The sequence below is a fragment of the Rhinolophus sinicus genome, chromosome 6 (assembly GCF_057876585.1).
Source record: "Rhinolophus sinicus isolate RSI-liver-muscle chromosome 6, RSI-T2T, whole genome shotgun sequence".
Taxonomy (NCBI): Eukaryota; Metazoa; Chordata; class Mammalia; order Chiroptera; family Rhinolophidae; genus Rhinolophus; species Rhinolophus sinicus.
This window is the reverse complement of record NC_142506.1, coordinates 47,101,063-47,122,699: the sequence shown is the minus strand read 5'-3', so window position 1 is coordinate 47,122,699 and position 21,637 is coordinate 47,101,063. Positions and strand designations below refer to the sequence as shown.

The 21,637-nt window shown below is 39.6% G+C and overlaps 2 protein-coding genes across 10 annotated transcripts in view; one reads left to right on the top strand and one right to left on the bottom strand.

The window, feature by feature from the left end:
- Positions 1-5,792: 5,792 nt before the first annotated feature.
- On the bottom strand, positions 5,793-13,699 carry GGPS1 (geranylgeranyl diphosphate synthase 1). Of its 5 annotated transcripts, none has more exons than XM_019747003.2 (4): positions 13,576-13,699; positions 10,226-10,318; positions 7,119-7,189; positions 5,793-6,860 (listed from the first exon to the last, which is right to left on the bottom strand). In XM_019747003.2, the coding sequence occupies exons 2-4, from the start codon at positions 10,293-10,295 to the stop codon at positions 6,099-6,101; spliced, it is 903 nt and encodes a 300-aa protein (XP_019602562.1). In that variant the 5' UTR covers positions 10,296-10,318; positions 13,576-13,699; the 3' UTR covers positions 5,793-6,098. The 5 variants fall into 5 exon arrangements, with proteins under 5 accessions (XP_019602562.1, XP_019602561.1, XP_019602564.1 ...); XM_019747002.2 differs by having other exon boundaries at positions 13,469-13,677; XM_019747005.3 differs by lacking the exon at positions 13,576-13,699 and adding an exon at positions 12,859-12,997.
- A 314-nt stretch (positions 13,700-14,013) lies between these two features.
- The window catches only part of ARID4B (AT-rich interaction domain 4B), a 120,150-nt gene continuing 112,526 nt past the window's right edge, over positions 14,014-21,637 (top strand). For 4 of the 5 annotated variants that reach the window (XM_019746993.3, XM_074316713.2, XM_019746991.3 and 1 more), the window contains exons 1-2: positions 14,014-14,458; positions 15,118-15,172. In XM_019746993.3, the coding sequence (XP_019602552.3) occupies positions 15,167-15,172 (6 nt within the window). In that variant the 5' untranslated portion in view covers positions 14,014-14,458; positions 15,118-15,166. The remainder of the gene's footprint in view (positions 14,459-15,117; positions 15,173-21,637) is intronic. The other variant, XM_019746992.3, reaches the window with a different exon arrangement.

The following is a 21,637-nucleotide window of genomic DNA, read 5'->3' as shown; positions in this document are numbered from 1 at the left end:
TTCTGTCTGAGTGTAGGGAGTGGTTTGTTTTTCCTAGTTACATCGTTACTATTATTATAAAGATATTTTGATTTGGAAACAAAGTCTTCAGCAAGGAAATCCAACTTTAAGTTAGACTTCAAAGATACAACAAATTTGATGGGGAGCAGAGGAGCATTTCAGAAACAAGCATATTAGTACAGGCATGAAAGTGGAAACATGTATGTCTTTAGGTGAGAATGAACTAGGCAGGTTTAGGTGAAGTAAAGGGATGGTGGGAGATAAGACAGGAAGATTACAGATAGCTTTGTGAAGCTAAAGTGTTTGTCCCGTAAGGAAATGATTTTTGAGCAGGAATAAAATGAAAGCAAATAATTAAGATTACTTTGGCAAGTGTGTGCAACGTGGGCTAAAGAGGAGATTTCAGGAAAACAAGTTAGGGGACATTAACTATCCAAATATGCTTCGGTGTTTCCTCCAAAATAAGACCTCGCCGGACAATCAGCTCTAATGCATCTTTTGGAGCAAAAATTAATATAAGACCCAGTCTTAAGACCGGGTATAAGTTAATAAATATAATGTAATATAATACTAGGTCTTATACTAATTTTTGCTCCAAAAGACGCATTAGAGCTGATTGTCCAGCTAGGTCTTATTTTCGGGGAAATACGGTATATTTAAGCCAGGAGGAAATTGGTTTGATCTTTTGTTTCTTGCAGCAATCACAAGCTAAATGGTACTCCTGAGCTATAACACAGTAAACTATAAATTCTTCCAACAACTTCCTTGTTAAATTGATAGACATAGGTAACTTTTGGTCTCAATAAATTGAGAATTTCTCTTGATATTAATGACATTCTTCATGGTGCTGAATCCTCTCCCAGTTTCCTCTAAACTACTAGCAATTACTGTATTTCCCCAAAAATAAGACCGGCTCTTATATTAATTTTTGCTCCAAAAGACGCATTAGGGTGTATTTTCAGGGGATGTGTTATTTTTTCATGTACAACAATTTACTTTTATTCAAATATACAGTCATGTCATCTTCTTCTGGAACGTTGTCATTACGTACTAAATGCATCCATCTGGCTGACAATCTTAACTGGGGCTTATTTTTGGGTAAGTCTTATTCAGTGACTGCTATAATTTAATTTTTGTTCTTCTTCAACTAGAGCTTTGCAGACTGTAATTGGCCAAGTTTAGGATTCAATAAATCTAACAAACAATCTATTAGTTTGTCTTTTGGAATTGCTATTTTGTTTTGTTTCAGTAACCTACATTTTCAGCTTCTTAGTTTTACATGTCCAATTCTTTATGGTTAATTGAATACTCTGGCAGCTTCAATAAATTCTTTCTTGTAAAATATTGACATATTAAAATATCATTTATTAAAGCTAAATCTCTTTAAGTGTACTTTTTTTTTTTTTTTTTTAAGATTTTATTGGAGAAGGGGAACAGGACTTTATTGGGGAACCCTGTGTACTTCCAGGACTTTTTTCCAAGTCAAGTTGTTGTCCTTTCAGTCTTAGTTGTGGAGGGCGCAGCTCAGCTCCAGGTCCAGTTGCCGTTGCCGTTGCTAGTTGCAGGGGGCGCAGCCCACCATCCCTTGCGGGACTTGAGGAGTTGAACCGGCAACCTTGTGGTTGAGAGCCCACTGGTCCATATGGGAATCGAACTGGCAGCCTTCAGAGTTAGGAGCACGGAGCTCCAACCGCCTGAGCCACCGGGCCGGCCCCAATGTACTTTTCAAATGTTTGTTCCTGTTTTACAATTTAAGTGTGCAAGTTTTGGTAAGAGTGTATTATAAAGAATGTACGTGATGTAGCAGTTAGTGGTGCAAATGTTTTCCAGATATCTCTATGAAAAGATGCCCAGTAATCAATAGTCATGAAACTTTCTATACAATTAACTTGAACTAATGGGTTATTAAAATTTGTATTACTAATGTTATTGGTTATTGCACCGTACTTTTTAACAACCAGTAAGGATTACAGTAAAATTACGACATACTACTTGTAAAGTCCAATATATCTAATTACATAAAATGTGAAGTTGCATTATTACAAGATTAATGGAATAACCAGAGGAAGTCTGCAGTTAGCCAGCTGGAGGTGGTGGGGGTTGCAGAGCCAAATGATAATTGCATTATGTCTGAATTTACATTATTATGGTGTCCATTATCACGAGCCTTTTTCTGTATTTCAGCCACCAAATATCAGCCCTTCATGTACAGCAATCAAACCTGTTCCAAGTTAATGACAGTGAAAGTGGAAAGTAGGGGACAGATAAGAGACATCTCGAAGGACAAAGCTATAAGATTTGGGAGGACTGGATGGATACAGGAAGCAAGGATAAGAAATCATCCTCCTGGATCACTTCGAGAGTAAAGCTGGTGATAGGAAAGGCTGAGGTAGAAGTGGTTTTATTCCATTATTTGGATTGGTAGAGGGATAGGAAAGAAGGTGTAAGTTGGTTTTAATTATGTGATTTCAAGGTGACAACAGAAAACTCAGGTGACTAGGCAGTTAGATATAGGACTTAAGTTTGAGGAAGTGAGGCTTTTGATATAATGGTAATCACAGACAAAACTGAGAGTCAACAGTCTAAGTGCTTTCAGAATGGAAGAGAACGTTGAGTAAGAATCATTAGAAGTAGAAGAAGCACATTAACATAAAAGCTAACATTTGAAGTTTATAATATCTTTTCACATACATTATGTTTAATGGAATGCTTGAGAGGTGGGAGATTAATTTCAAGCAGATTTTTTTTCACTCATAAATATTTATTAAGTGCTATTGGGAATAGCAGGCTAAGTCAGCCGTTGTCCTTAATGAATTTCCAATCCAATGGGAGAGGCAGACAAGTGCTGATTCCAGCACTAAGGATACTGTTTAATAATTGGCTGTTTACTTACCAGTCTCCATTACAGGAAAATCACGAGGTTAAGGGGTCGTGTCTATCACTCTCCTGTTTCCAAAGCCTAGCAAAGGATCTAGCACACAGGCACTCAAGAAATGAATTAAATGAATACTAGAATAGACTTTCTCAACAGTTATGAGCACTTTTTTACGGCAGAGAATAAGGTGTGGGGGAAGAGTAAAGTATGTAACTAGCAAATATGGCTAGTTAAGTTTAGGTGGGAGATCTGATTTTGGAAAGCCTTATATGTTATGCCAAGGAATTTACAGGTGGCAGTACTGGGAATTCAAAGAGAATTTAAAATGTGAGAATGACAGTGCGTTAAGACAACTTTGAGTGTGATAAAGTTTGTCTTGCCCTATGCCAAACCAGCCCTCCTGTTCTTCATGCCCTCTTTAAGCCTCTGGAGGGACTTATTTCATCCCCTACTTTATATCAGGATTTATCCATTGGCTCTTTTTAAATCAATGTTCTGAGAGGAAGGAGAAGGAGAAAGAAATGTTATGTTTATGGAGTACCTATTAGGTTAGGTACTAGATGTTTTGTTTTTTTCTTCAGTCATCTACTGAGCAGAGCTGGGACACATTTAATGGGAGAAGAGTGGAGGAGAAGCAAAGGACTTCAGATTGACAAATTTGCAATCTCCATCAGAATTAGTTGTGAAAAATAAGAGGGCTGTAATACTTAACTTGCACTGACTACAAGATTTGAAATCGTTCCCCAGCAGCACTCAATGACTTGGAAGGAGCAAAGAACGTGTTTGGTTGGATTCATCCAGGATTGGCAACTGGCAGGATGAGAGGGGCCGAAGACAGGGAGGAAAGTGACCTGAGCTCCTTAAAGTCTCCCTGAAGTGAACCTCTATAGGGTAAGATCAGGAAGGGAAGGTCGAGTTCGTAAATTGACCGAGTGGAAAAGAGGAGCTGATGGATTTAAAGTCTTGCTGAAGTTAGAAAGTAACTTATGGCCACGTACCCAGCCTTTATGCTTTTGATTTTGGCAAATAAAATCCTTTTTTTTTTTTTTGTAGCTTCATAGACTAGAAATGTGAAAGTGAATGTTTTAAAATTACGAATCTTCTAAATGACAAACCCAATTCTTACTTGGGTTACCACAAGATATTCCTTTATGCAGAAAAAAATGACTGTACCTTAAAATCTAAGTAGGTAAGTTAATAGATTCAAACTACTCATAGCTGGTTTTCTTCTTGATTAACAACTGTGACTACAGTTCAAGTGAAAAGAATGATTTTTTTATTTGTCAGTAGATAAAATGACTCTTTACGAGTCCCCAATTCAATGTCAAGCATTTGTCACTGACAAAGGCAAGATAAAAATGGCAAAAGAATCATGAATAGCACCAGGCCAAAATTTACTTCATTAGGTAAGGAATAATCTACTTAAGCAATCTTTATTTTAAAGGTAACTATTTTGTCTATATAGTTATTAGATCTTTTTGAATAATCAGAGCTTTTTTTAAAAAAATGTTTTGCTTGTTTTTTGTTTCCCCTTCTTCAGCTTTCCCTCTCCGCCCCCTCATTCGGGTTCAAGCCGTTGTTTCTCAGTCTAGTTGTGTAGGACACAGCTCCCTGGCCCATGCGGGTATTATGAGCCTTGCCGTCCCCCCACTAAGGCAGCTGGTGGTTTAAGGCAGCTCCCTGCAGCTTACGCCAACCTCCAACTGCTAATGGCTGCACAGCTCCAGGGAGAGCTGTTGTTCACAATCTTAGCTGTAGAGGGCGCAGCTCACTGGCTTATGTGGGAATCCAACGGGCCATCTCCGAGTTAGGAGCACAGCACTCCAACCACCTGAGCCACTGGGCTGGCTCCCGGTTTTTTTTTTTAAGTTATAGGTCCATAAGCACAAAATTCAAATTCCCATAGTGTAGCACAAATATCCATGATTTTAAAGTTTCCTTGTATCAATTAAAATGGAAGATTCAAAGTCTCTTAAAAGTTAGTAAAGTTATACCCAACTTTTCAAAAGGATTTAGGTTGAGTGCTTTGGTGAGAATGTCTCATACAAGTGATTAGATTTGAGATAACGTATTATAAAACCAACCAAGCAAAATGCAGTTTCTGAAAAATGTAAACTTTCATTTTGGGATGTCAACACTACTTCTAATACAGGAATCAGGGTCTCTTTTCTATCTCTGGAGCCACTGATGGCTCCAGGGGTATGGGGCTGGAAATGAAACAGAGGGGACCATCAGGATAACGGTACTATAAAACTAATTAGTGCCTTTGGCTACTTTTCAGTTAGGCACTAGCTCTCAGGATAACACTTTTCTTTCAATTAAAGATGCCTACTTCCCTTTCAAGCACCAACTGCCTTCACGGGGGCGGGGTGGGGGGTAGGGGTTTGGAAAGAAAAGACCATTTCCCCCTGCTTTTATACTTGAAGTGAGCATTCTTTCATGATTTTTACTAATGATGGGAAAATACAAAAAGGTTTAAAGGCTCGATCTTAAAATACTTCTCCATGTACGTTTTTTCTTCCCACATAGAAAAACACTGCTGTACCTAGACACTAATCATTTTGGGGGCACCAGTTACACTAGAAAGAAAAAAGGAAGAATTTGGGCTAGTACGTAAAAGGAGACTCCATAGCGAAGAGCAGAATTTGCTGGGCAGGGAGAAAGGGAAAATGGAGGGGGGTAAGAAAAAGAACCGGAGTGCTCTCTGTTTATCACTGTCAGCCTTCTCATGAAGACTCCAGTGAGGGAGATTCCAGGGAGGAAATTTAGCAGCAAATTTAGGAAGAGGAGTTCCTACAGCATTGGGGCCAGGTAGCTAACAGAAATTGGTCCCAAGTGGGCACTGGCTGGGACCTGGGGTAGATGAATTGGGAACTGCCTATACATACAGTATAGTTAGGAAGTTTCTGGATAAAAATTTCTGTAAACTGAAGTCTTCTTTATTGACAGAATCAACCAAACATTCATGGCAGAGTAGGCCACAGGACCCAACAGAACACAATATGACATTCAAATCAGACCTGTTTAAATGCGGCTCCTTTTGACTCCTTTAACTTTGTACTATGATAATTACTTGTATAGAGTGGTTCTAAACTGAAACAGTATCACTCCTGTTCACTCATTTTGGAGACAAACAGCTTGGGCCAAATTTTAAAGATGATAAATAAAAAGACAAAAAAATAACTAAAATAAGCTATTAGACCTAATCAAGAATGGCTTAAGATTATTCGTTCTCATCTTTGAACATTTTACTTAAGTGCTTTATTAGAGCTACTAGCTCCGGGTTCCCACCAAGCGCATCAATTTGTTTATAGGCTTTAGACTCAAGCTCTTTCAGAGTATTCCGAGTATATTCAAAAGAACCTACATCCTCAAGATAATGTACACAGTATTTTTTAATATCTATGTTTTCGGTTCTCTGGCGCAAGATATTCTGCACCTGGGTGCTTTCAGGCCTGGACCAAATAGCATGAATAGTAGGGAATGAGAACTTTCCCTCTGTTAGATCTTCACAAAAGCTTTTATTTTCGCTATACTCTTTGGAGTGTAGATTAGCATAATCATCCCTAATTTGGAAAAAGAGCCCAAGAGTATCAAGTAGCGGCTTTAAATCTTCTTTGTAATCAGAGAACAACTGCATGAGACCTACTGCTAATCCAAAGAGTCCACCCGTCTTTTGCAGCACCATGGCTTTATACTCCTCTTCTGTGGGACAAGTGTAGTTATCCCGCCAATAAATGTCTAGGCCTTGTCCCTCGTGGAGTTCCAAAAGCTGGCGGGTAAAAAGCTTGACTGCATCCGGCTGATCAAGGGTTAAGACTTTCTGTAGGCCAAGAAAGTATACGTAATTGGCAGAATTGATGACAGATGGGATTCCATAGATGCTGTGCGCCACTGGAAAGCCACGTCGGAGTTTTGAGTTGTCTTCAATATCATCGATGAGTAAACTGGCATTATGCAACATTTCCGTCACTTCAATGATAATCTAACAACAAAACAAAACAATTGAAAAATTTTTTTTCATGTTTGAACTACCTAAAACAGCTTATGAATTTCAAATTATATAACAGATTATGAGGGTCTCAAGTATCTTAGTTTTTGAAACTAGTAATTATTTAGCAACCCTAATATAAAACAATATGGTACTGCATGAGCGCTAAATGGAATTAAGAGCTAGGAGTGTTTTTACGTGACATTTATTCATTTCTTGGGGTTAAGAACAAGGCTAGAATTGCCTAAATACCTGTAGTTTGTCTCCTGGAACTTTTAGCCAATGATTAAATGCCTGTGAAAGTTTGGTTCTCACTTGTTTACCTGCAATTAAAGAATCAAATTTGGCAATAAAATTAGTATTTTAATTGTGAAAAACACATTCAGAAACTTCCTCTAAAATGGATGACTTGATAAATCCAGCCCCATCAATCCTTTACTTTCCATTGCTGGGTCCCTACCGGCTCCTTCTGCTGAATTCACATTCTAAAACACACAACCTTAAGATTAGGGCAGGCAAAGAGACTCCTCTGCAGTGGCCCACCGGTAAGATCACTACTTTCATCTGTGTCAGCAACTCTGGAATGGACTGGGGGTTTTAGGAATTATGACTCCTTTTTTGAAAAGAACGCCAGTCTAGTTAGTGGCAGTTAATTAGCACTGTCCATTTCAGAGAACATATTCGGACAACATAGGTATTTTTAATGAAATGAAATTTGCTATTGAATTACCTCATAACATTACCTCTTAAAATGACCTACCATTCCTTTTAAATTAAGGTTTTAGAAACTGGACAGCTCTGCTTGTTTCCTACCAAACAGTGAAACTACCAAAGCCTGAAGTATTCCCTTTTAATATGATGAGTTTTTCAATGTTATCTTTTTCTTACATAGAAAGCTCAAGACAGGTCTTTGGGTACTAGTAATTACCAGAAGTCATTTTAGCCAAATATAAAGGAATGGAAAATGAAAACCACAACCAGTTCATTTAATAAATGTTCTATAAGCTTCCTGCTAAAGTGAATGCACAGTAATATCCTAGTTTTAGGTTTCAGAAAAATAGCTACATAAAAAGTTTCAGTAAACAAAAACAGTAAGTCATGTCTCTTTTCTCTGCAACAATTACCAAAACAAATGAATACACAAACTGCCATCACATATCTGAGAGAGACAAAGTCTCAGTTTCTGTGAGAAGCCTAAAAGAGAAGGATCTCTTCTGCCTACTAATCCTTAAGGTGAACATGGTCTGGGTAGCAATTACATACTTTATATGTCAGACCCACTTTCCCATTTAACAAAGGTCAATCTGGGCCATACTTACAATGTACAACTGTTGCAAAGTAACCCGTATCACTTTTAGTATCACTTTTAACGAACAAGTTTAGGAGATGAAGAACACAGAATCAAGGTGGAGCCACATTTTTCCTTTTACCTCAGAAGGTATGCAGAAAACAGATAATGGCTTAACTTACAGGTACTGCAGTTTTATACTTTTTCCCTCTGACCTGATTCTAATCCCCAAATAGTTTCTAATAGGGGCTAGTCAGAGAGCCCTCCAAATTAAAACAAACAATAATTACTGTTTCCTTTTTAATATCTTAACATTACCAACTCCCTTTCTGCAGTCCTTTTTCTTCCTCTACTCCCAACTCTACCCTCCACCTCCTACTGCAAAGGCCTGGGGGCCTATATCATAGGGCAAAAAAGCAAACATAAATAAGTCATTCTACTTCACTCATTTCAAAAAATCCTAATCTCAATAATTATTATGATCTTTTATTAGCAAGAGTAACTTTGTAATAGTCTGGTCCACCTTTAAGTCACTGTAGTAACTGACGCACTGAAAAACAGGTTTATAATGCATAATGCAATTTCCTATTTCTTTAGGAAAATCTTTTGAGGTTATATTCTATCATGGATGCAAGAGTATATTTGATTAAAAAAAGGTGAGATACCTAGAGGTTTAAATATGTAATCTAATGGTTTAATATATCACTTCCAGATAATGAGGATTAAAAGGTGTGTTACAGAAGTTAATTACATAGGTGACTATAGACAGTTCTTGCTTTGCACAGTAGTGGAGTGTTTGGAGTGGAAGATACTCTTTACACTCTTGTCGGTACTGAGAAAACACAGTATGTTTCATGGCAGTACAGTTCCAGCTAGTGTGCCAACTTGTTACAAAATAAATCCAGCAACAGATTGGTAGGATGCAGAAGAAACTGTCATGTTTCTCAATCAAGACCCTGAAATAAGCGAAGTTACTAACTGCAGACTAAATGTTATTCTAAAACAATTTCTTGGCTTTTTCTTAAACAGCAGGCAATTTTCCTTTTGCATTCTCCACTTCCATCTTCCCTCCATTCCTCTGAATGTCCGACACACTGACACCAGGTGTGTCTCCATTAGGACCTGCCAGAATAGAAATGACTCTACTCCCAATGGTTTCCACCATGTAGCTAGGAAGGTATCACACTTCTGGCTTTTAATGACCATATTTATAGTACTCAGGCTCATGAAGAAGAGAAATGCACATATTACCATTGAGGTATGCTCTTTAGAACAGAGATAAAAAAGTGTTTATTGTGATTGAGTAGAGAATGTCATTAGACTATAGTTTAGCCACATTATGTACTAAACAGGTTTTTATGGTTGTCAACTTATCACCTTTTATACTATTTCTATGAGAAAGAGCATTCCAAGTTCCAAATAACTGGTTTACAAATGAATTTTTATTATAAGAATCCACACTTATTATATATATGTATGAATTTTTATTCATTGTCATTTTTCTAGACAAAGTAAAAAAAAAGGCAAAATAAAACATGTACATACACATAAACATGTTTAGGCAGGTATAATTGGAGAAAACCATGTCCAGGAGATCCATCTTTATATAGGAATAATGTGGGTTATGCTTTCAAGAAATGTGATTTACATGCACTACTGTTTGGCTCTTAAAGGAACTAGTAGTGTAGGAACCGCAGTGTGTGAGTGTGTGTTGTGTAAAACATGATCGTGGAAAGTAAGTGAGGCTTTCTACTGTTGTACAAATTGGCATAGTTTTTTCTAATTTGTATATAGAGAATTGGAATATGTGACACCCACAAAGAAGAAAACTATTTTAAATATTTTTATTTTCTAAAGTATGTTATATAATTGGATATTTTTAAAAGGATACCTCAAAAATGTCCCTTTTAAGAACAAAGAACTATGAAGTTCTATTTATCATTTTTCTCATAAGTATCACCCTAAATAAGAAATCTCAAGAGCAGGCGAGTCTAAACTTCTCTGTATGCTAAATTTGAATGACCACTACTCTATAAAAATGACCCTACATGGATAGTGACTGAACTGCTACCTGGTAATTGAAGTAAGTACTTGTAAGGTTCTAGAAGAATTCTTTGGACTGTTTCTTGAGTCTTCTCCATTGTTTTTGAATTTCAAAGCTGATCTGTTAAAAAGGAGAAACATAAATATTTCATTAACTAAATTATCTTTGAGGGTCAAATTGCAAAGGAATTTGTATCTCAAGGTGTTTCTGTAAGGGTAGACATTCAGTTTCATTATAAAAAAAATTCTACACATACGAAACATTGAAACATGCTAAGTGAAAGAAGCCAATCACAAAAGACACATATTATATGACTCCATTTATATGAAATGTTCATAACAGGCAAATCCATAGAGACAGAAAATAGATTTAATGATTGCCTAGGGTTGGGGTAGAGGAAATGAATAAAGGCTAATGAGTTTGGAGTTTCTTTTTGGAGGCACCAAAATATTCTACAATTAGATTGTAGTAATGGTTGCACAATCCTGCGAGTATGCTAAAACTCCCCAAATTGTATACTTTAAATGGGTGAACTATATGATATGTAAATTATATCTCATTAATAAAAGGAAAGATTTTATCAAGTGATTGGTGAAAGTGTTCACCCGAATTTTAAGTTGAAAAACTTTTATTGCAAAACTTTTATTACAAAACTTATATTGTAAAACTTATATTAAGCTTTTCCTATTTACTCAATTCAACCATAAAAGGCTTACATTGTTGACATAAAATCAATGTTAAAACAAATCCACATAATAAAATACTTCTATATTTGATTGATTACATAAATAAACATACTTTTTTCTATGAACATAGATGAGTTAACATGTTTTATATACTTAAACTTTAAGGGGAAAACTTCTCTCCTGTATTTTCTCTATAATCAATCTATTTTGGAGATTCTGATTTAAGTTAAAACATGCACTAACTTGAAAGCAATTATATTATTAAAAATATTTCCCTGTAGTGACTTATTACTCTGAATTTTACATTTACTTCAGTATTTCCTAGAATATCAATCATGTTCTTTCTAGAATCCTCCTTTACTGCTGAATCTCTACTCTCTTGCTCTGTAAATATCCATTGCTATTTTTATTTGTCCTCATATTAGGAGAGAGCAACATCGTTGGCACATTTTAGAAGGATTTCCCCCTCCCTCCCTTATCTGCTTTCTTTTGCTTCTTGGGACAATGATTTGGTCTCTATGATCATGAACCTAAAGGATTGAAAAGTGTGTTTTTGTAGTCTACTGTTGAGTGTATAGTGGAACAATCATAACAAAATCAGCACTCCATCAAAGGAGTAATATGATTAAGATGAAACATCCCACATAGAAAATTTATGTATCTACCTTGACCAATAATTATCACAAGGGAAACAAAGTTCAAGAAATATTTTGAAATAGTCAAAAAACCAGTTTAGTAACCTATTATCTACACTCTTTAAGGACTGACATAGGTTATCCCATTCTTAAGAGATTAAGTAACAGGAAGAATAATCGCTTATGTAAAAGATTATTATTGAACAGATATAACTGTAGACTAATGAAAAGCGTCTCTCATATACTTCTCCATTTAAACCAATCAGTAGCCATCTCTTGCCTACTAGGTTGAAAGCAACCTAGGTTGAGAGTGTTTATCTTTTTTACAGCCTCTAGAATACATTTGACTTAAATTTAAAATCAATGAGACCAACTTTAAAGAATTCTCTTTGGTCTCTGAATCAGTAACAACTGTTGTGCAGAAATCAGAGCTAACCTTTGTTTCTATTCTTAGTGCTTTAGTTGATGTTATTTTTTGACTTAAAATGGTAGTTATACATTTTTTTAAATTATACTTTCCTTTGCTCACTCAGGTAAGTTTAAGAATACTCAATACGCCAATGAAGGTTCCTTTCCCAGTGGACTGTTTATACACAAGTATTCTCAGCAGAGGGAAAACATAGGAACCCCAACATTTCCTAGGTATTAAAAACCAATATGTTTTGTGTCTTAAGAGTCTACAGTGTTCTACACACTGTGGCATATGTTCTGATCCTTTTTTTAAAAACTCAAAGGACTCCAATTTATCATAGCTGGAAATTTCAGCTACCTTGTACTAAACTGTAAAGTGGCATTAGTGTTACATGAACTCTACTAATTTGTTTTTAGATTGAATAACAACTACAGAATGTCTGACCCTGAAGCTATTCACTTTCAAAACTAAAAGTGCCTTAAATTTGTTCAAATAATGTATGGATGAACAAATACAAAAACAGATTCTCTCCCCCGTGTGACTACCGCAATGACTTTCTACTTGAGCTTCCGACATTAGACAGTGATCTTTGCAAAATTCAAATCTGCAAAAGGGAGTCCCTGTCTCTATTCCGAAAGAACAAAACTCCTTAACAAAGCGTCTAAGGTTCTGCGTCCCTCCCCCCTCAATCTCCTTCACGCCCCTCCAGCTTCAGTTCTTCATACTTGAAAGGCTCCCTTTTGCAAGAGGCTTTCCAACATGTTATTCTTTCTGTCTGGAATGTTGTTTCCTTAGTTAACTCCTGTCACCCCTTCAACTCTTAGGTCGATCCTCACTTGCTCAGGAAAGCTTTCCCTTAGCTTCCTAAGCCAAATTCACTATCTCAAATTCTCTTATCACCATGTAACTCGCCTCTGAAGCACTCACCGCTGTTGCAATCTCACACTCGCTCGTGTGTCCATTTTATTTAATATCCGTCTGTCTCACTAGGCTTAAAGGTCCACTAAGGCAGGGGCCATACCACTTCCTCCTCGCGGTAGACACTCAATAAATAAATGAAGCACCGAACGCACGTAAAATGCCTTCTAACAGAGCACACACTTGCACACGAGAAGTCAAAGTATCAAGGGAAGGGTCTCGTTTCAGAATGGCTAGAGACATACAAATAAAAGCGCAGCTGTGAAGCGCTGTAAACCCTTCGACTCCAACTCCGGGAGACGATGAGTCTGGAGAAAATCGCTCGAGAGATACGGGCAGCGGATTTAACTCCGAGGCCGATATTCAACGGAGGCTTGGCAGAGAGCCTCCTATGCCTGCTGTTAACAGCCGCAGGGTCCAAAAAGCTCCCGCTACCCTCTCCACTCAGACGCCCCCTTCCGCCCCGCTCGGTCACCACCCCTCCTGCTCTTCTTTTCCAGCGAGGGGACGGAAAAACAATCCGGTTCAGCATCCGGGTCCTCACCCTCCTTCTTTCTTTCCAACAGGCCCCGCCCTCCTACCCATCCGGGTCCCCCCAGCCGCCACCACAGCCGCTCACGGTTCAACGATGAGATCACAGCTTTCGCGCCGCCGGCCCGCAAGTGCCAGTACCCAGAATCAGCTCCCCACTTTATAGTTCAGACCAAGGCTCCTCCAGACGCCTACATGAATGTTTCCCCCTACTTCATCCCAGATCTCTCCGCTCTCCTCAGCCGCCAGCGACACCGCATTACTCGATGCAGGAAAATGCGCCATCCTGGTCACACTGCGCAGGCGTCGTTGCCGCCTCCCTACTGCTTTGTCGCCCCGCCCCTTCCCCCCCTTCGGGTTTACGCAGGCACGGGCATTGCGGGTCTTGTAGTTCTCGCGAGGAAGGGTTCTCGCACTGGTCCCGCAGGTTGGGACTACATTTCCCGGAAAGCTTTGAGGCGTCACTTTCTGTTTCCATAGAATTGGTGGGAAAATGGCGTCGTTGTTTGTATCCCAGGGTCCAATAAGGACAGGGTGTAGGCGGGTTCTAAAAACCTCTAGCCAATCCGAGGTCGTCTAAGAGGCCATCCGGGAAAGAGGTAGGGGAGGGGAAACAACCTAGGGGAGGGGAGAGTCGAGAGAAGGGGGGACTCGGGGTGGGGGGGGCGAGAGATGTTTGCCCGTCAGTCGAGTCCGGAGTGAGGAGCTCGGGCGCCGGAGCGGAGGAGACTCTTGAGCTTAGCCTGCCTCCGCCACGGCCACCGCCTGGACCTTTGCCTGGAGGGAGCCGCAGAGGGTCTGTGGCCGCAGTCCTCTGGAGGGCAGTGCGACGGGGGCCCGGACTCCAGTTCGGGAGGATTTTTCGTCGTCCCCCTCCCCCCAGCGAGTGAGCCCGAGCGGCCGCCAAACAAAGGTACCAGTCGCCGCCGCGGGAGGAGGAGGAGCCGGAGCTTCAGCCTCGGCCGCCGCTGGACCCGCCGCCCTTCTCCCCCATCTCTCCCCCGGGCCTGCTGGTTTTGGGGGGGAGCCGGGGAGGGGACTCTGGACGCTCCGGGGTCGGCGCTCGCCTCCCAAGAAGGTAGGGCATTTCTGAGGCTTTCGCGGGCTCGTCAGGGCTCCTTTAGGGAGTCCCCGGGCCCGACCGACGAGTGGGGAGGATCGCCGTGGTAGGATCGCCAGGCGCCGGAATTCGGGGCCTCGGCCCCAGAGTCCCGGTCCTCCGCGGTTGCCCCAGCCTGGCGGCCGCGCTCACGATTCGGCAGGGCCGCGGTAGGGGCCCGGCGAGCGCGGGGGCTGCGCTGCTTCCCTGCCCTCTCCTCCGGGTCCCCTGTCCTCGCGGCCGGCAGTGGGGTCCGCTACACTTGTGGTTCCACGTCTCGGAACGGGACGTGAATAGCGGCCCCGGCGGGTCGGTCCTGCGGCGGCTTGCCGGGCCTCTGAGGCCGCTGCCCGCTCGGACACGGGGTGCGCCGAGGCCAGGCCGGCCCCGCTTGTTGTGAGTTTCTTCTCTGACAGAAATGGCGTCATTGTCGGAGACGGGAAACTCCGTCGGGTCCCGACAATGGGGACGCGAAGCAGCGGAGCTGTGTGAGTGGCGGGGTGTGCAGGGTGGCGAGGCCAGAGGGAGCCCCGCATCGGTGTCTCGCGGTTCGACGGTCTTTCTTGGCTTCTCCGCCTCCGCCCGTGCAGTGGGAGCCTGTGGTGTTGACTGATGTCTGTCTTTTGTTTCCCCTCCAGGTGCAGGTGAATCTGGTGTTTTCGAGGGGATCGCAGCCCCGGAATCATCATGAAGGTAAAATTGCCTACAAAAAACGAACCTCACGGGTTGTAGAATTCAGGAAATGGGGGTTGGATCGAGGTCGTGGGGCCTCGGAGTGTTGCCGAGGAAGGTGTGCTTGGTGGCTGGGTGCCCGAGCCCTTCCCCGGGAGACGATGGGGTCAGCTGGTGTGGATATATATCTGTGCTGTGCTGTGGAGTTGCAGCCAGTTACAGGATATCGCACTGAGGATCATTCTCCCTTATAGGACGTCTCTTTTTGCAGTGAATAAGAGGAATAACAGCATGCATTAGAGTATTTTAAAAGGTGAAACAGAAAAAGCAGGTCAAGTAATCTGACTCTAGAACCTGAACTGTATTGTGGTTCTATCAGTTACACTGATGAAAGAAAATCTCATTTATTGTGTTAGCAGTACTGTGAGTTTTTAGCAGAAGACGTGTTTGATTAGCCACGAAAATAATCTTAATTGAAAGATTTTTAAAAGGAATTTTGATGAACATTACACAACTCACGAGATAGTTGTTCTTTGTATTTGCAGGGATTTAGAAGTGTATGGTTTATTTTTCTTTATTGATCTGTTTTGTGAAGTGTCAGGTGCTGTATTGCATTAGGATAAAACTGATGTGGAAAACCTATGGCCAGGTTCCTCTTAAGTGTAAACGTGTTAACTGAATGGAAGATGTTGTTTGAAAAGTACAATTTGTTTAACTGGTGGAAGAAATTATAGCAATAAAAATACAGGCTGTTTTTTCACTTTAGAGAATATATAATTGGATGCTGTCATTTTTAAAGGCACTCTAGAATAAAAGCCTTAGATTTCTGAAATGTCTAGTTCAACTGGTGGAACTTAGAGACTAGCAGATATTTTTCATCCATTACAAATTCAGAAGTGCTCGAAGTGAGTAGAGTGTGTTCACAAGTATAGAAATATAACAGATAGTATGTTAGAAATGTAAATGCCATCTGGTTTTGACAGTTCCTTTGAACTTTTTTTAACCAAGTTTACTTCACTTTTCTTCAAAATCAAGACAGCTTTTACAGTAGTGTTTATGGAAGAAAGTAAAAACTGGCTACTTAAGTATATCAGCTGTACAAAGTAATTAAGTTCAGTCCAGTTTTTTTCTTCTTGGGCTTGGGGTGCTACAAATAAACTACCTGAGACGTTTATATCTGCTGAATTCCTGCCTCACTTTCATGTAAGTGAAAAAACTATCTGTGATGTTTCAGAAATGAATCCCTTTTGTTAGTCACAGATGCTAGCTACAACTCCTGTGACCTGTGTAAAACAGTGACAAGTGAGTTTATTTGGTAAAACATATCTTCCTTGGTGTTGGATGACAACTTCTCAAGAAATTGTTGGATTGAATAATATGTAATGGGTTCAGAAGCTGAATAATACAGGGTTTTGTGTGGAGTAAATGTTGTAATCTGTCACTGTACCTAATGTAGTGCCTGGCACGTCTTAGGGACTCATAATGTTTTTGAAATGTCGTAGGTTGTAGGTCTTTTATTTAGATTTAAATTTTCTTTTCCTTTTCTTTCATTTCCTTTTTTTTTCTTTCTTTTTGCAACTTGTCTGTTTTAAAAAATGAAAGTACGTTGGAAACTTTAGCCTTAAAAGTTTCGTAGTATTAGGCAAATGCAAATTTTTGGGTATCATTTTAGAACTACTAATTTTAAACACTCAGCGGTACCATTACTGCTGCCTTTAAAAAAGTATTAGTAATGTTGAAAGGAAAGGGTTACTAAAATAAATTTCTAATTTTATACAAGATCTTTGTGTTATAGGTATGGTCTGTTAGGGAATCTACCAGTAGTCAGTAGTACTAAAAACTTAGCTTATTTCTTTTAAGTTAATTTCTTATGTGGTGAAAGTTGAGAGGCTGCCCATGATTAGTATTTTGCTTTCATAAAATTGCAATTCAGAAAGTCTTTAGTATTGATTATATTGGGCTTAACTTTTCTTTTTTTCATGTTTCAATTTCTATATTGTAATGACAACTGAGCTATAGAAGGATTTATGCCATTTATCTGACCTTGCCAAATATATTTGTACTTTGAAACAAACTTTAAAGTTTGTATTATCTGTCCTAGTATTATCTGTCCACAAAAAATTTTTAAATTTTGCTGAGTGACAGTGTATTGAGGTAATTGAAAAAGTGTTTAGTAATACCCTTTTGGTGATTGCTTTAAATCCCAAGATAAAGAAAAATGTGTGTATTATTTTAAGTTTTATATATTTTGGAAGCAATTTTTCTGCAGTACGTACTACTTTCAAGATTTATTTAAATAAGTAAAACCCATTTATTGACCGGTATACTGTATCTTATGATAGTTTTTGCTCAGTGTGTGTTTGAGAAATCCTAACACAGTAGCAATTTTGTTCTTTAACCTAGACCATGTTCTTTAATATGATGTTGGTGTAATGTTGGGTTTATGTTTCATACTTTTGATAGACCTCTCAATGTCAGTGATAGCACACTATCAGAAAATAATAGATTATTGAACTTTATAAATCTAAGACTTAATTTTAATTATGTCAGATTCATTTTCTACTTTTTTCCTAAATAAAACTTTTTTCCTTTTTCTATATTGTGCATATTATTAACATCTCATTACACTGCTGTACATTTTCAAGTGAAATGTTCTGGATAGGATAGACATTTCAAAATCTTTAGGGGATAAGTGATTTAGACAGTTGTACTTAGAATCTGGAGAGATGGGGTTTTTCAGATGTGTCATTCTCTCTTCAGTAACCGCTGGCTTAGTTCACATACGAAAAATGGGTTGCTTACAAGTGCCTTTTTCAGTGCCTTTTGCTTATGTGCATGTTTTCACTCCCTCTTCCCCTTCCTTCCCCCTTCCTCTTCCTTTTTTCCTTTTCTTCCTCTCTTCCTCCTTTTTCCTTCCCTCTCCTCCCTCTCCCTCTCCCTGTTCCTTTCCCTCTTCCCACTCCCATTTCATAAATCATTCATTGAACAACCCCTTCCATGTGTCAGGCCGTGTGGAATGAAGGTGCTTAAGCTATCAGACCTGTTCTCAGGGAACTCACAATGTAGGAGCTCACAGAGAAAGCAAAACAGTGCATATTGAATTATAAGAGTATTGATTGCAATATACAGTAATTATGATAAGTGCTGTGGGAGGAAAGAAGAGGACATCTAAATCAGAAAACCATAGTCCTCTGGTGGAATTGACATCTAAGCTGAGAGTTACAGCTTTCACTAAGCAAAGAAGGGTAGAAAAGAGTGTTTCAGACAGAGAGGAAACAACAGTGGAAAATAAAGAAGAAAACGATGATGTATTTGGAAACTAAGTAGTTCACTGTGCCTGGATTAATTTAGAGCACGATGTGTTTGGGGTAGGAATAGGAGGGCAGTGATGGGAGATGAGGCTAATATAAGGAGTTGAAAATTTTCTTGAAAGCTAACTAGAACCACTGAAGGTTTTTAAGAAGGGATAAAGATGTTGGATTTGTATTAGAGAGATCACTTTGGTAGTATTATAGTGAATACATCAAAAGGGAGATCTGATGGGAGGTCTGGAGATTCCAGGTGAGAATCCCAAGTGAGAAGTGAACAAGGACTTGAACTAATGCATTGGGAGTGGAGCAGAGGGGATAGATCTGCGATATCTAGGAAGTAGAATTTAGGACCTAGTAACTCACTGTGGGGTAGGAGGAAGATGGAGGCTTCTTGGGTCATGAGATGGATGTTATTGTCATTTGAAGCATGTTGTCATTGGAGTAAAGATGAATAGGGTTTTGAGTATTTAAAGGACCTGTTAGGGGTCCACATCCAAGTGGATCTACTTATTAAGATGTAAGATTAAGAGAGCGGATAGGATGGGAGAGAAATCAGGAGCATTGTTAATTAAGTGTGAATGTTAACCGCATAGTTAATATTTAGCTATAATATTCAAAGGGATTTAGATCTGTAATATGGCAAATGTATTTTGTCCTATAAATTTGTGGCCTTTTTTCTTTTTTAATTTTATTGGGGACTGTTGGGGAACAGTGTGTTTCTCTAGGGCCCATCAGCTCCAAGTCATTGTCCTTTAATCTGGTTGTGGAGGGTGCAGCTCAGCTTCAAGTCCAGTCGCCGTTTTCAATCTTAGTTGCAGGGGGTGCAGCCAACCATCCCATGCAGGAATTGAACCGGCAACCTCATGGAGAGCTTGTGCTCTAACCAACTGAGCCATCTGGCCGTCACTCCAACAGCTCAGCTGCAGCTCATGGTCTTCAATCTAGTAAAACTTTTGATAGACCTCTCAATATTGTAATGACAACTGAGCTATAGAAGGATTTGTGCCATTTATCTGACCATAGCAAATATATTTGTACTTTGAAACAAACTTAAAGTTTGTATTATCTGTCCTAGTAGCCACAAAAATGTTTTAAATTTTGCTGAGTGGCAGTGTATTGAGGTAATTGAAAAAGTGTTTAGTAATACCCTTTTGGTGATTGCTTTAAATCCTAAGATAAAGAAAAATGTGTGTATTATTTTAAGTGTTGTATGTTTTGGAAGCAATTTTTCTGCAGTACGTACTACCCTCAAGATTTATTTAAATAAGTAAAACCCATTTATTGACTGGTATACTGTATCTTACGATAGTTTTTGCCCAGTGTGGGCAAAAACTCCAACAGCTCAGCTGAAGCTCATTGTCTTCAACCTAGTAATAGTTTTGGAGGGCGCAGCTCACTGGCCCATGTGGGAATCGAACCGGCAACCCCTTTGTCCAGAGCTTGCACTCTAACCCGAGCCATCTGGCCGCCCCAAATTTGTAGTCTTTTTGATGAAAGGTAATTCTGTAAAATACCAACATATTTTCTGTTCAAATTGCTAACTCTTTTCTTATTTTAATTTTAGAAAGTATGCTAGCTGACTACGTATTTCACGGAAGAGTACTAACTCAGCCTATAAATTCAGTCACTGAAATTCAGTCACTGAAGAGATATTGTATACCTTCCTTGTACCAGACATGGTTCCAGGTACTGAGGATACAGCTGTTAACAAAACACGAGTTCTTACCTGTGGAGTTCACATTCTATTAGTGTAGCAGGCACCAAGCCAAAAAAAAAAAAAGAAAAAGTTATAAGTGCTACTAAAAGAAATAAAGCCCACTCAGGATAAGAGGTTAGAGTGACAGAGGTTGCTACTTTAGAGTAGATATAATGCAGGGCCTGTTTGAGGAGATGACATTTAAGCATTGTGTGAAACATATAGTGAGCCATTCACTTATGTAGGGGAAGAGCATTCGAGGCAGAGAACACTAGTGCAAAGGCCCTGAGGAGGAATACGTTTGGCATGTTTGACCTTGGCATGTTTAAGGAACAAGAAGAAGGCCGTTAGGGCTGGAGTGGTGGGAGATGAGGCCAGCGGGGTCACAGGGCCCGTCCGCTGCTGGGCCTTGTAGGCCTTAAAGTAAAATCCGAGTGTCAGGAAGTCATTGAAGGGTTTGAGCAAGAGAGTGAGGTGATCTGGTACACATTTTCAGGAAGAAAGTAACTGCTGTGTCGAGAACAGACTGCTGGGAACAAGAGTGGAAGTAGGAGATGAATCAAAAGGCTGCCAGCAGATTAGTTCTGGTGAGAGAGGTGATGACCAGGCGAGAGAAGTGGCTGTATGGGAGGTGGAATGATGATAGAATTTGAATGCTCTGGGTGTGAGGGGAAAGTTCTGCTTGCAACTTAGAGATGACATCCTCCCTCCCTCCCTCCCACCTTTTAAAAAATCTTTTTGCTTTAATTAGTTGGTGAATGGGATTCTTAGAACTGAGTACAGCCGGTATTCCAACTCAGCCTTCCCTTAGTAGCGAGCAGTGAACATTCAGCTGAGCAATCCTTTACATTGTATTTGCATTTGTTTTTAAATTTTAGAAAACAAGATGAAATTCATTTTTTTAAAGCATACAATTCAGTACTTCTTAGCATTTTCACAAGATTGTGCATCCATCACTGTTATCTAACTGCGAGTATTTTCATCTTCCCCCAAAAAACCTCATACCCATTAGCAGTCACTCCCTGTTCTCCCTTTCTTCTGTTCCTCCCCTGGCAATCACTAATCTACTTTCTGCCTCTAAGGACTTGCCTATTCTGGACATTTCCTCGCAGTGAAATCATACAGTATGTGACCTTATGCGTCTGACTCCTTTTACTTAGTGTAGTATTTATTTTCAAGGTTCATTCATTTTGTAGTATATGTCAAAACTTCATTCCTTTTTATTACTGAATAATATTCCATGTTATTGATATACCACATTTTCGTAATCCGTTTGTTAGTTGTTGCACATGTGAATCATTTCTACTTTTTGCCTATGAATAATGTTGCTATGAACACTAGTATACACAGTTTTGTGTGAACATGTATCTTTAGTTTTCTTGGGTCCTAGGAGTAGACCTGTCCAATTTTAAGGTAGTAATACTACTACCTGTGGTAACCCTATGGAGAACTGAGTGTTTATCTTCCGATGTTTTGTGG

Bases quoted from the DNA above. Each gene is read 5' to 3' on its own strand.
- GGPS1 (XM_019747003.2), bottom strand. From the start codon at position 10,295: ATGGAGAAGACTCAAGAAACAGTCCAAAGAATTCTTCTAGAACCTTAC. The intron at 7,190-10,225 runs GTAGCAGTTCAG...CTTTAATTGCAG, and splicing joins GTACTTACTTCAATTACCAG to GTAAACAAGTGAGAACCAAA. The intron at 6,861-7,118 runs GTATTTAGGCAA...TTTTGTTGTTAG, and splicing joins TTCCAGGAGACAAACTACAG to ATTATCATTGAAGTGACGGA.